This window comes from Callorhinchus milii, unplaced genomic scaffold (assembly GCF_018977255.1).
Source record: "Callorhinchus milii isolate IMCB2004 unplaced genomic scaffold, IMCB_Cmil_1.0 Scaffold3, whole genome shotgun sequence".
NCBI lineage: Eukaryota > Metazoa > Chordata > Chondrichthyes > Chimaeriformes > Callorhinchidae > Callorhinchus > Callorhinchus milii.
Window position 1 is genome coordinate 15,874,204 of NW_024704744.1, and position 13,615 is coordinate 15,887,818.

Here is a 13,615-nt window from a genome sequence, read left to right on the forward strand (position 1 = left end):
GGCTCCCAATTTTTAAAAAATATCTAGGTGGCGGGTAGCTAAGTCTAGAGGTGTTCAGCCCTCATAATCTACCTGCAGACCAAAAGCCGCCACTAGCACCAGCTACGCCATCCCTGGGTCCCCAGTATTCAACTGACGTTCTCCCACCAATACATAGTCCCAACATGTTACAGTAAATCCTGTGAAGCCCTTTGAGAATTTCAGTGATGTGATCGGGTTCTCTATCAAATGCAAGGATGATTATTATTTACTGATGTGTTTACTGAAAAAAATCTTAATGAGACTGATTAAGTGGGAGCATAGTATTATATATAAAAAATGCACCCATTCAAAATGTAATTAAGCCTTATTTAATAAAGTGATGTTTCATACAACAATTCAATTTTGGCAAAGTCAACTTTCAAAGAGTTCATGGGTTATATCTAATATTCAGAAATCCATAATTTTTTTAGATATTCGTCTTAGTTTACAACACATAGAATGAGACTACAAAAACTTTACGTACAAATTATGTGAGGCATGTTCCCCATAACTTATTATGACTTTTTGTAACTATTTATTGTGACGCATTGGTAAGCTTCACAGTTCACGTCCAGTTCAGACTGCAATAACTCTTAGGAGTTTGGCTGGCAGGGTTGAAGGCATATGGCTATACCAGTAAATTTTACATGAATCAGAGAGGCTGATCAACAAATGTCTCGGATTATTGCGGACCTGCCCCTTGTCTTCTTAAAACAAGTTCAATTTCAGGAAGATTTGTTTGCCTCCTCAAGTGAGTTATGTTTAGACATATTATTTGCCTAAGAGCATGAAGGACTGATGGAACACAATGATTCAAATCCAGAAATATTTGGCTGCAAGTCTGGTGCAAGCTAACCTATGTTAAATTGAATTGAAATGTGACAATGGTTAGTGAAACTGACAGACTGAAGTCGTTGCATTTTAACTAGAGATGAATCTGCTGGGCGGTATATATTTGAACACCCTCCAATTGTAATTTGCTAAAAACACAAATTAAGTAAAATATGCTTGACCAAGGTATAAATCAATTACATTGAACATATGTTTGTGGGCACTGCTGCCGCTTTTCGGCCACAAAACACAGTCAATCCACTTTACAGTATATTTTGTGAAGCGCTTTGAGACGTCTCGACGACATGATACAGCGCTTTATCAAAAAAATGTCAAATGCATGTAGATCAAGAAGAGTTTTTATCTAAGCCTCTCCAATAAACACCAGAAATTCTGTTTTCAAAAGAACCTCAGGTTTAAATCAATCAACTCGTGTATTCTTGAAGACTTTCAAATATCCCACAATTAAGTGTTAGAAATATGTCTGTATAAGATGTGTCGATGTGGTGTGTGCATGTGCTGGTGGGCAACATTTTGAACACTTTACATCACATTTGCTGTTTACCAACTCTTTTCTTCTGATATCCACGGTCACGAGTGCCAAAGAGACAAAAGTGCTGTCCCTCGTCTTGCAAAATATTATACAGATAATAAGAAAACGTGGTTATCCATAGTTATTTTAATCGATCGTGGACGGTACTCTTCAATAAGATGCATTTTGAATTATATTACTGTAGGTCGAAATACATAAAACAGCAATATTTATAGACTGCCCTTTATAGCAATAAACCAGTAAGCAAGAATTCATGACTTGGCCTTGAGAACTATAAAAGGTATTTTTTTTTTGGGGGGGTACCAGAGTTTCTGGTTGTCTCTCCTATTTATTGGACAGATGGCTGTGCAGTTTTTCACCAGCAGAGAGTGTTGCCAGTTTCGGATTGGTATGGCTGTTTTTTTTGCATACTCTCTTGTGCAAGTGAAGAAGAACCTGTGTGTGTGTGTGTGTGTGTGTGGGACGTGTGTGGGTACATCCAACAGATGATAGATATCACCTCCATGACCCCCAACTTGCTGGCGCTCTCCGGGGGGACTGTGCACTTTGCCTGTGCAGCCACGGGTGATCGCTGCTGCTCTACTCCGGTTGCATCGAACCGACTCCAAGGGGGAGACAGAGAGAGAGGGAGAGGGAGGGGGAGGGAGAGGGGGAGGGAGAGAAGCGGCGGCTCTCTATAAATTGCCGGGTTTTTCTGAGGAAGTTCTGGTGCCGCGAGCGTCCGGTCCCCGTGAGGGACGCTTCGCGCAAATCGGTTGCGGGAAGCGTGAGCCGCGCTTTTCTTTTTCGTGCACAGACAGCACTCGGCGTCACTCACTCTTTGCAAAGTAGAGTTGACTGCAACTTCAGGCGCTCCGCGGATTTGGTGAGTTTTCATCCCAAACCCCCCTCTCCCCCTCCCTCTCCCTCTCCCCCTCTCCCCTCTCCCTCCTCTCCCCTCTCCCTCTCCCCCTCTCCCTCTGGATTCTCACTTAACAAACCTGTCCCCGTCCCCCGTCCCAACAAAAAAGACATCTGACAGCACCTTCCAAGATCGATGCGGCGCTATTAACGTTTGCAATACACACACATATATATATGTGTGTACGTCGCTTAACAACGAGGGCATCGCGGAAAGTGGATGCAGTTGGGACGTTCGCCCCAAAAAAAAAAGGAGTCAGTCCCGGACGCGTCGTGCCCTTTAACGGCTGATTCGGTGCGAAAAAAAACGAGAGCGAGCGGCCACCGGCAATGAGGGGGGGACGACCCGTCGACCCGGACCGCGGGGTCCCGGGGGCCCGGGAGGCGCCAGAGGAGGAGGCGGCGGCGGCGGCGGTGGTGGTGGTGAACGTCGGCGGAGTGCGCCACGTGCTGTGCGGAGAGCTGCTGAGCCGCTTCCCGCGGAGCCGCCTGGCCGAGCTGCTGAGCCGCGGCGGCCGCGGGGCCGAGGCCGGGGCCGCCCCCTCCCTGTGCGACGACTACGACGCGGCCGCGGGCGAGTTCTACTTCGACCGCGACCCCGACTGCTTCAGGTGCCTGATGGAGGCGTACCGCTGCGGGCGGATCCACGTGAAGCGGGGGCTGTGCCCCGTGTGCTTCCGGGACGAGCTGGACTTCTGGAGGATCGACGCGGACGCCCTGGACGAGTGCTGCCGGTGTCTGCTGAGCGAGAAGCGGGACGAGCTGGAGGAGATCGCCGGGCGCGTGCGGCTCCTGCTGGACGGCAGAGGGGACGGCGCCGGGCGCCGCTGGGGCAGGGCCCAGCGGTTCGTGTGGCACCTGATGGAGGAGCCCGACTCCTCGTGCCCGGCCCGAGCCGTCGCCGTCCTGTCCTTCCTGCTCGTCCTGCTCTCCTCGGCGGTGATGTGCCTGAGCACCGTCCCCGACCTGCAGGCGAGGGACGGGGACGGGGCCCCGGTGGAGCACCCGGCCCTGGGCTCCATCGAGACCGCCTGCATCGGCTGGTTCACGGCGGAGTACGCCCTGCGGCTCCTCTCGGCCCCGAACAAACTCCGGTTCGCCTCGGCCTTCATGAACGTCGTCGACCTGCTCGCCATCTTCCCCTTCTACCTGGGCCTGGGGCTGAGCGCCGTGGGGGCCTCGGTGCTGGAGCTGACCACGGTCCAGCAGGCCACCCAGGCGCTCAGGGTCATGCGGATAGCGAGGGTGTTCAAGCTGGCGCGGCACTCCAGCGGTCTGCAGACCCTCACCTACGCCCTGAAGCGGAGCGTCAAGGAGTTGGGGCTCCTGCTGATGTACTTGGCCATCGGTATTTTCGCCTTCTCGGCCGTCGGCTTCACCGTGGAGCAGAGCCATCCCGAAACGCTCTTCAAGAGCATCCCCCAGTCCTTCTGGTGGGCGATCATCACCATGACCACCGTGGGCTACGGCGACGTCTACCCGAAGACCCCTCTGGGGAAGCTCAACGCGGCCGTCAGCTTTCTGTGCGGCATCATCGCCATCGCGCTGCCCATCCACCCCATCATCAACAACTTTGTCAGGTACTACAACAAGCAGCGGGTGTTGGAGACGGCGGCCAAACACGAGCTCGAGCTGATGGCGCTGAACGCCGAGTGCAGCGGCCACGTCGGGGGCTCCGTCCCGATCGCCAAACCCGACGGTGATACCGGCGATACGCCGCCGACGCTCACCGGTGCCTCCTCACACGGCGCACATTGCAACGCCCGGACTCCGCTGCTGCCAGAGGACCGACTGCATCGTGACAGACCCCAGAGCTGCGAGTAGATCCGATTGCAATGCGGTTCTGGCATTTCCACACCGGGGATACGTGCAATTCAGCTCCTGTTGTACATGCACCGCAGGAACGTTAATCGGCTCGTCTTATTTCTCAACATGTACTGACCGGTGCAACTGGACGGTGACCCTCTGCATGCTTCATACTAAAAACATAGTAAAAACAACACATATGAATGAATGCACATATCGTGTGGCGACAGTAAATCTTCACTCACCGTTTGGGACACCACTCGATTTCCCTTTTCGAGCTTTTCGGGACAGAGAAAACTTATGTGTATGCCGACAATTAAAGCAGAAGTGCTCGGAAATGTCTTGTTGGGAGTTTTTCTTTATACACTGCACGTTGATTAATTGAACGATAGTTCAATGAATTGAAGGTTTTAGGTACTGTACACATGTTACAATACAATACCCCCCCTTCCCCCCCAGAGAGGGACTCTCAACCATGAAAGGCTGCACCAGAACTGCCCAAATGAAAAACAATCTAAACAGTAGTTTGAAGTATTTGGAGGTTCACTATTTTAGTGGTGGGGATTACAAGGAAAACTACAAATTCCATTTATATTGGTTTAATTTCTATGACGAAAGTAAAAAATATATTTCTGTCGGAACACACGATTCCGAAACATTTTTTTCCCATCGAAACACAATCAATAATAATGGAGAAACTATCATTTTAATATGTGAGCACAATATAACTATCTCAAGAACAGTGGTTGCATTAATATATGGAATATTGTTTGCATAATATCTATGGTGCTAAATAATTTAGTGTAAATAATGCATATGCCAATTGAACGTATATCACTGACAGTACTTACCATAAGAGCAACGTTAGGTCTGTTTACTTTAAATTTTAGTTAAAATTGACAATCGCCCTTTATATTACTGGTGACAATATAGAACATTCTTTTTTAAAAATGTGGTAAATGGCCCCAATCATAGGGCACTTTGTTTCTTCTTTCTTTTTAATTGCTTAGAAATCCTAGAAATCATTGATTTCATATGACGCATGAATGGGTTAAATGTTGTTTTGTTAATTGGTGTGAATGGGTAAAGTACAATAAAATAAATTAGAAAGGTGGGTTTTAACGAGTTAACACAAACTGCTAGCCTGCAATTTCCTTGATTAAGGTTAAAAGATAAAGTAGAGACGTGGAGTCCTGTAGCTCAGTGGTTAGAGCACTCGCTTTGCAAGTGAGAGACCTGAGTTCAATTCCAGGCAGAGGGCGAAATCTTGGGCAAGTTTCCTTACTCCACACACTTAATAATAATCCCTCAAGAAAAAAAAACATTAATAAATTGGTCATTTCAATCCATGACTGTTTGTGGGACACTGCTGTGCGCAATTGGCTGCCGCGTTCGCCCATAAATATACAGTCAATTCACTTTACAGTGTATTCTGTGAAGCGTTTTGAGACGTCGAGAAGACGGGGAGCGGCGGCAGGACAGCGCGGGGAGGAGCCTGGGCCTTCCTACCCAGGTATTTAAGGTCGCGGCGGCAGGGAGTGCAGCACAGGGCTGTGGGGCTGAGGAGGGAACGGGTGGGGGCGGAGTGGGGGAACCGCTGACGTCATAGTTTAGTTTTCAGAAGTGTGCTCGCAAAAAAAACCCACAAAAATACCTCTGCGCCCCCCCCACCCCCAGGGCTCACATCAGGGCCCACCATGGTCCTGTTGGGTTGGCTGCCCCAGCCCCAGCCTGTGGGATAATGTTTCCATCCACCTGACCGCTCGCTCCCGGTCCCCGCGCGCGCACTATGGCTGCCGCTATGACCCGAGCCCCCTCACCCTCTCCCTCCCTCCTCCCTCCTCTACCCCCAAACCCTCCCCCCTCTGCATCTCTCCCGCTCTGTCCTCTCCGTCCCTCTCGCCTTCTATCCCCACTTGACCCTCCTACAACCTCCCTCTGCTCCAGCCTGGGAATCCTCCGCCGGGCTCACCGTGGCACTCGGCGTTGGCTGTCCAGCAGCAGCCACACCGACTGCCCCATTCCCCACCACACTCGCCAGCCACCCCGGACACAGACCCGGGGAGCCAACCTCTCCTCCCTCATCCCCATTTCCCCCACCCCTGCCTCACAACCTGGACCCCCTCCCTCCCCACACACCCTTCTGTCAACCGCTCCCTCCACATCGGACAACAAAACGTCCGCTCCCTCTGTAACAAGGCCCTGGTCATCAACGATCTCATCCTTGATGAGAGCGTTGACATGACCTTAACGGAAACCTGGCTCACCCCAGGCGACACCTTCCCCCTCACGGAGGCCACACCACCCGGCTACACCTCCCACCACATCCCTTGCCCCAACCGCCGTGGCGGTGGTGTAGCCCTTATCTCAAGGACACCACTTGCCCTATCCCCCTACTCCTCTGGCTCTTTCCCCTCTTTTGAGCACCTCACCCTCTCCCACCCCTCCTTCCTCTCGCTCCAAATCCTCCTCCTCTACCACCTTTATCTCCGATATTTCGACACTTCTTACATCTCTCTGCCTCTGCTCTGATCGCCTCACTATCCTGGGCGACTTTAACCTGCACTTCACCCCCTCCTGCTCCATCTCCTCAGATTTCTCTTCCCTGCTCTCCTCGCTCAACCTCTCCCTCCACATCAACTCCCCCACTCACAGTCACGGCCACCCACTCGACTTGGTGATCACCCGGGGCCTCAGTGTCTCGGATGTCACTATCACCGACAAGGCCGTCTCCGACCACCACTTCATCTCCTTCACCACCTCCACCCCCCTCCCCACCTCCACCAGACCCACCACCATCTTCTACCGCCCTGGAAGAAGTTACCCCCACAATCCCTAACCGCTGCCTTGGAGTCCTCTGAACTCCTCTCCCTCTGGCCTTCAACCCTCACTGACCCCTCTTCTGCTCTCACCCTCCTCCACAACACCCTCTCCTCCACACTCGATACTCTTGCCCCATCACCTCCCGTACTGTCTCCTACTCTCGCTCCTCCCCCTGGTTCACCACCCACCTCCGCTCACTGAAGAGCCAGGTGCGGGCCGCTGAACGCACCTGCGTCAAATCTGGCCTAACGGTCCACCGACAAATCTGGCTGGACCTCCTCAAAATCTACCGCTCCACTCTAGCCTCGGCCAAATCGTCCTTCTACTCCAGGATAATCCTGGAGGCGAAGAACAACCCCAGGCTACTGTTTTCTACCACATCCCGACTCCTCCGTCCCCCCGCCACCCGCGCAGGTCATCTCCTCCAACCTTCACTGCGAGGAGATGCTGGATTTCCTTGAATCCAAAATCAAGGGAATTCGCTCCGCGGTCACTTCCCCTCCAACATCCACCAACCCCCCACCCCCTCCCTCCCACACTCCGACTCCTACCCATCCTCCCCTACACACTTTTGTACCCGTTTCCCCACCCTCTGTCACCAAACTCATCCTATCCCTGAAACCCACCACCTGCTCCCTTGACCCCATCCCCACTCCACTCCTTATCTCCCAGCTCCACCTCCTTGCCCCACATATCACAGACATCGTCAACCTGTCCCTCTCCTCTGGCTCTGTTCCCATTCCCTTAAAAACTGCCACCATCACTCCCACCTTGAAAAAACCCTCCCTTGATGCGTCGCAGCTATCAAGCTACCGGCCCATCTCCAACCTCCCCTTCCTGTCCAAGGTCCTGGAACGAGTTGTCGCCTCCCAGCTGCGCTCTTTCCTCTCCACCCATTCATTATTCGAACCCCTTCAGTCGGGTTTCCGTGCTGCCCATAGCACAGAAACTGCCCTGGTCAAGGTCACCAATGACATCCTGACCATCTGTGACCAGGGCTCCCTCTGCCTCCTCGTCCTCCTCGACCTATCGGCAGCATTCGATACGGTCGACCACGCTATCCTCCTCCACCGCTTGTCCTCCCACCTCAACCTTCAAGGCCCTGTCCTTGAGTGGTTTAGGTCGTACCTCTCCCACCGTCTTCACTTTGTTTCCACGAATGGTTTTTCCTCCAGCCCCCGCACTGTCTCGTGCGGTGTCCCTCAAGGCTCTGTCCTCGGTCCCCTCCTCTTCACCCTCTATATGCTCCCCCTTGGTGACATCATCCGCAGACATGGGGTTAACTTCCACATGTATGCGGATGACACCCAACTCTACCTTTCCTCCTCTACCCTCAACTCCACGACCACCGATGTCCTGACAGCTGCCTGTCCGACATCGAGTCCTGGACGAGAGACAACTTTCTTCAGCTCAACGTGCGAAAAACTGAGGCCCTCCTGATTGGCTCACGTCAGCGCCTCCGCACCTCAGGCGCTGACAGCATCAGCATCCAAGGCTGCACTCTCCACCTCTCAAAGCCAGTCAGGAACCTCGGGTTCTGTTCGACCCTGAGCTGTCCTTTCTCCCTCATATCCGCGCCACAACTGGCACCGCCTTCCATCACCTCCGGAACATCGCCAGACTACGGCACTACCTCACCCCTCACGCTGCTGAAACTCTGGTCCACGCCTTTATCACCTCAAGGCTGGACTATGGGAACTCTCTCCTCGCCGGCCTTCCCGCCACCTCCCTCCACAAGCTGCAGGTCATTCAGAACTCTGCAGCTCGTGTACTGTCCCGCACCAGGCTTCGGGACCACATCACTCCCACCCTCGCTCGCCTCCACTGGCTCCCCATCCCCCAGAGGATCAATTTCAAGATCCTCATCCTCACCTACAAGGCCATTCACGGCCTTGCTCCCTCCTACCTCTCCGACCTACTATCCCCCTACCTACCTGCCCGTACCCTCCGTTCCTCTGGCTCCGGTCTGCTCCACATCCCCCGCCCCAACCGCCCTACCATCGGTGGCCGGGCCTTCAGCCTCTCAGCCCCGAGGCTCTGGAACTCTATCCCCCAGTGCCTTCGCCGCCTCCTCCCTTTCCTCCTTCAAGGCCGGTCTCAAGACCTTTCTCTTTGACCGTGCCTTCAGCTCCCCTCTCGACTCTCTACCCCCTCCTCGCTCCCTCCCTTCCCTCCCCTCACCCTGACCATTTCCCCCCAATGCTCGGGTCCTGACCCAACTGTACAGCACCCTTGGACGTCCTCCTGACATGAAAGGCGCTCTATAAATGGAATCTTGTTGTTGGTGGTGGTGGTGAAAAGCGCTATATCAAATGCAAGGATTATTATTATTATTAGGGACGCCTTACTTATCAATGTGTGAAAAAGACTATTTTAAAATGCTCCCTGGAGTGCTTTGCTTGCTACGAACAAGCTGTGAAAGAAAAAAAGAAAGATTTTCAGCCTTTTTCGCCACACCCTCTGGAACTCCATCCTGGAGTTCCTCACCCTGCCCACCCCAACTTGCCTCCTTCAAGGCCTATTTCAAGACTCTCCTCTTTGGCCGGGCCTTTGGTGATCCAACCCCTGCCCCCCTCTTTGCCCTCCACCCCTCTTGATTCCAACCCCCAGCTCAGGTGCAAACCCTTCATTATCCAGTGTCTTGGGACGTCCTCCTGATGTGAAAGGTGCTATATAAATGCCTTTTTTTGTTGTTGTTGCTTTCTCTGAAGTTTCAGAGTCCATAAGCCCTGTTATCGAGTATTTTAAAGCTTTTATATTGTGTTTGGACCTCCAGAGGTTGCCGGAGTCAAATGAAATCCACGTATGCCTGGACCTCTTGACGCAATTGTTTATGTATTGTAATGACATTAGGTTTGTCTATGTGCAAACATCTCATCAGAATGACAACACCTCCAACAATGCATATTCCCCTCAACCTTCTACTGAATCAATCAGCCTAAGGCTGCAAAAGTAGATCAAATCAATATGTTTTACTGAGAAGCTGGATAATTGGAATTCATATAATCTAGGTTCCAGTATACTGTATTTGTATACATGGATTTATTCAGAATAGCTGTTGGGTACAATTGACATTGTCTTGATGTTTTTGTCCAACTTGTCAGTCAGAATTATACATTAATTGTGAATGTTAAATCCTTATCATTTTTGAAAGAACAAAACAATATTTTCCAAGAAGATTTCTGCGTCATAGTGTGAAGTAAACACGGGTGCACTGAATTTTTAAAACCTAGATTAAACATTATCTTCATAAAAGACTGAGGATTACATTATCCAAGTGATAAATGTATTCCTTTAGAGTAATTACCAGCAGTTTCTTTATATCTGTAATTGTCAGTAATTAGAGTTAGGGTGGAGCAACAGAACACTTGTTTCATGCTTCCATTGTCCACCTATACACACAAGCCTAACCTCTGGAGACTGAGAGGTATGCAGATTGAGTTGGCTCCAAGATGACATACATGCCTGGCAATGGAATATCAGAATCAAGTCAATCCTCTATGGTAGTCTCAGTTGTCTGATTCCTGAGCCAAGTAGCAGCATAACTGCAATGGTTGAGCCAGCGTCCACAGGGTTTTAGAGGCGCAACAGGACATGTGTTCTCTCGCTGCCCATTTCAATATAACCGCCATCAAACATGTGCTTCATCAGGGGTAGAGGCAGCACGAGGAGATGGTAATGGTCAGCAAAAGTTTAGATTCTTTAGATTCTTCCCTGGAGGCACTCCAAGGCATTGTTGATGGTGGGCCAGTCTGGCTTGTTCAGCGGGACTTGGAGGGCAGGCAAGTCAATAAGGATAGAGATTCTTTCCAATCAGCTCCTGTTAACCCTGCAAGCCAGAGCACAAATGGATATGGTGGTCCTAGCTAGATGAGCAACAGGAAGATTGCCAACCAGTAATTGTAACTTTTGTGTTCAAGAAAACAATCAGGAACGTCCTTCATAGAGTAGTTTGTCACAGATGTTGACAATGGTTCTTGTTCCATTAATGTGTTTTTCATGTGACTGAACAATGAACAGTCCAAACCCCATGTTCGTTAGCCTAACCCTAGAGGTGTATATGCCATCTAGCAGTGAAGTATAGAGTATGATTGGAAAGTCTTGAGGCTCAAATCACTGTGGATCCAACTTGGCAGTTGTACAATAAAAACACCCGGATCTTTTGAAAGCCTTGCAGTCTAGACCTGCATCTTCCAATGTGAACCCACTTAAGTGAACACAAAGTACTATTATGAAGCTACAAATAATTGTATATGAAGAAGAAAACATTTATAGGCATAGACAAATATGATTAAACAGCAGATTGTTAATGCCCCATGTCTACAGAATACTATATTTATATTTGGAATATTACATAGGCATTTATCCCTTAGGTTGCTGCCATATTCAGATACCTTTCATCCTGGACCAACTCTGTATTTTTTATATTTTTAGTTTATGGATTGCAATATTTTAATAAAGGTGATATATTATAACTATTCAAGTTTTCCCCACTTTTTAATGCTTAAAGCTGAAAACATTATTATTTTTAATTCTTCTATCTTCCAATGGATTGTCATTCAATTGATTGAAAATCAGTTCCAAAGGTCAGTTGAATGCCTTTTGGAAGATGTCATGGTTGATATGGTTTCCAAAGACCAAGTCATTCTTTGGGTCGTTTTGCTGCATTTAAGCAGGAAGGGGGTTCTGATGAATAAGTACAGTAAATTCCTGATAATTCGACACTCAAAGGGAAAAGGGCTCAGTGACGAGTTATCTGGAGGTAGACAAATACGATATATAAATACATAATTAAATACAACTGGGATATTAACAGCATGATGAATTAAGTGGTAGTGACAAGTTACCAGGAAAAAAACGGGTGTGCAGGAAGTGCAAAGGCAACGAGTGGACAGCAGCATTGTGGACAAACAGTTGGAAACCACACACTCTGAGGATGGGATGAGAAAGGCGCGTTCCCAAGAATCGCTCCTCAGCACCATCAATGATGAGATGCCATATACCAACGAGGCTGACAGTGGATTTTTATGGATTTATTGTGTGGGATTCCTCAGTCAGGATGCCTAACGTATGGGGTTTTGTGTCCAGAAAGTTAGGGAACGCCTGTTTTAGAGCATCATAAAGTAAAGTGCATGAATATCAGGCGTGACAAGTGAGAGATCTGTGATTGATACTTTAGTACAATTCAAGTGAAAATCTATACTATACATACTGTATATACATCCTGCCAAAAATTGTTTCAAGTTGTTTTAAAATTACATTTGTTAAAGAGACAATAACAAAATCATTTATTAAATTAATTTGCTAGATTTGGTTGTTTGGAAGGTTTTTCGTGTGATTGATGGTATTTTATTAGCACAGTAAAAGACTAATCCAGTTAGCAGCTTTGGCGGGTGTTAAGTTAGAGAAGGGCAGGGAAAATAATGACTCTTTATCTAGTTAGAAAAAAATGGCTCTAACTTCACTGGAAGGAAAAAGGGTGATTTCTATCATGTTTATGAGCATTTACTGTTTCTACTCCCTTCAGGTAAAACCATCCTGCCATGTAGTTCAAACAGCATAGGCTAAAGGACATAATCACCACCAGTCCAGCTAGGTCCCACTTGCCTCAAGACATTTTGCTCCTGCCCCACAGAACTGTCAAATGTACATAAACAATCTGTGATGTGCAGTTGAAAAAAAAGCAGTGTCAAGCACCGACGTGCTAAAATTAAGAAAATATATATTTTTGAATTGTCAGCAGAGAGGATGGCTCCAATATTCCACATTTTGCAATATCTCATCATGACTCAATTGATTCTAATGAATGTTACATTGTTTATCAAACCACGTATTGTTATTTAATATACAGTAAAAACATATCTCTTTGACCATGCTTTCGGTCATCTTTCCCCTCCCCACCCGCCTTGATTCCCATCGGCAGTTCGAGTGCACACCCAGCTTTGTCAAGTGTTTTGAGATGTGAAAGGCACCATATAAATTTGAATTGTATTCTATGACAATACAAATGACTTGTTCACATTCATTCCCCTTGATCTTAATATTGCTAGTTTTTCAGTCCTATTGTACAGGAAGGTTCGAAGCCTTCAGTATATTGTTTGTTCACCAGAGTGTAGATTTGTTTCAGTTTCTGGAATATCGTGTCACATACATCACTCTTTTATCCAATTGTAATATTTCAAATATCCTTTTAACTGTTGTGGGTGGACCATTTACAGTACATAAATTATTTCCTTCATGTGGATGTCACAGTTGCATCCCTCTCTAATGTGTGCTTTTATTATAATTTACTAATATAATATAAAGTGATGAATGTCCATTTCAATTATTATATAAGCAACATTATGAGAGGAAAGCATCGATAATATTTCTTCTTGCTATTGCTTCCCATCACTCGCTCACATCCTCTTTTTACAAGGTGTTGATTCCTTACTGGAATAATGGTTCCAATTACCTTTTAGAACTTATCCCAATTGACCATTCATAATTGGGTCAGTCTTGCCATCGAAAGCAAACAGTATTTAATTACAAAAGGAAATAATTTGTTGAGCCCAGTCATCAACTCCCTCAATATTTACAAATGCAAACCTCCAGTTGATAGTGATTCTGAGTAGGAACTACGACTGACTGTTTTCTCTTTAACCCATGTGTCCTGAGGCCCAGTTTAGTTCACTTACTGCT

The 13,615-nt window shown here is 48.4% G+C and overlaps 1 protein-coding gene across 1 annotated transcript; it reads left to right on the forward strand.

Annotated features, from left to right (window-relative positions):
• Positions 1–2,334: 2,334 nt before the first annotated feature.
• kcnf1a (potassium voltage-gated channel, subfamily F, member 1a) lies at positions 2,335–4,449 on the forward strand. The gene has a single exon (XM_007897110.2). The coding sequence runs from the start codon at positions 2,636–2,638 to the stop codon at positions 4,127–4,129; it is 1,494 nt and encodes a 497-aa protein (XP_007895301.2). The 5' UTR covers positions 2,335–2,635; the 3' UTR covers positions 4,130–4,449.
• The last annotated feature ends 9,166 nt before the right edge of the window (positions 4,450–13,615 follow it).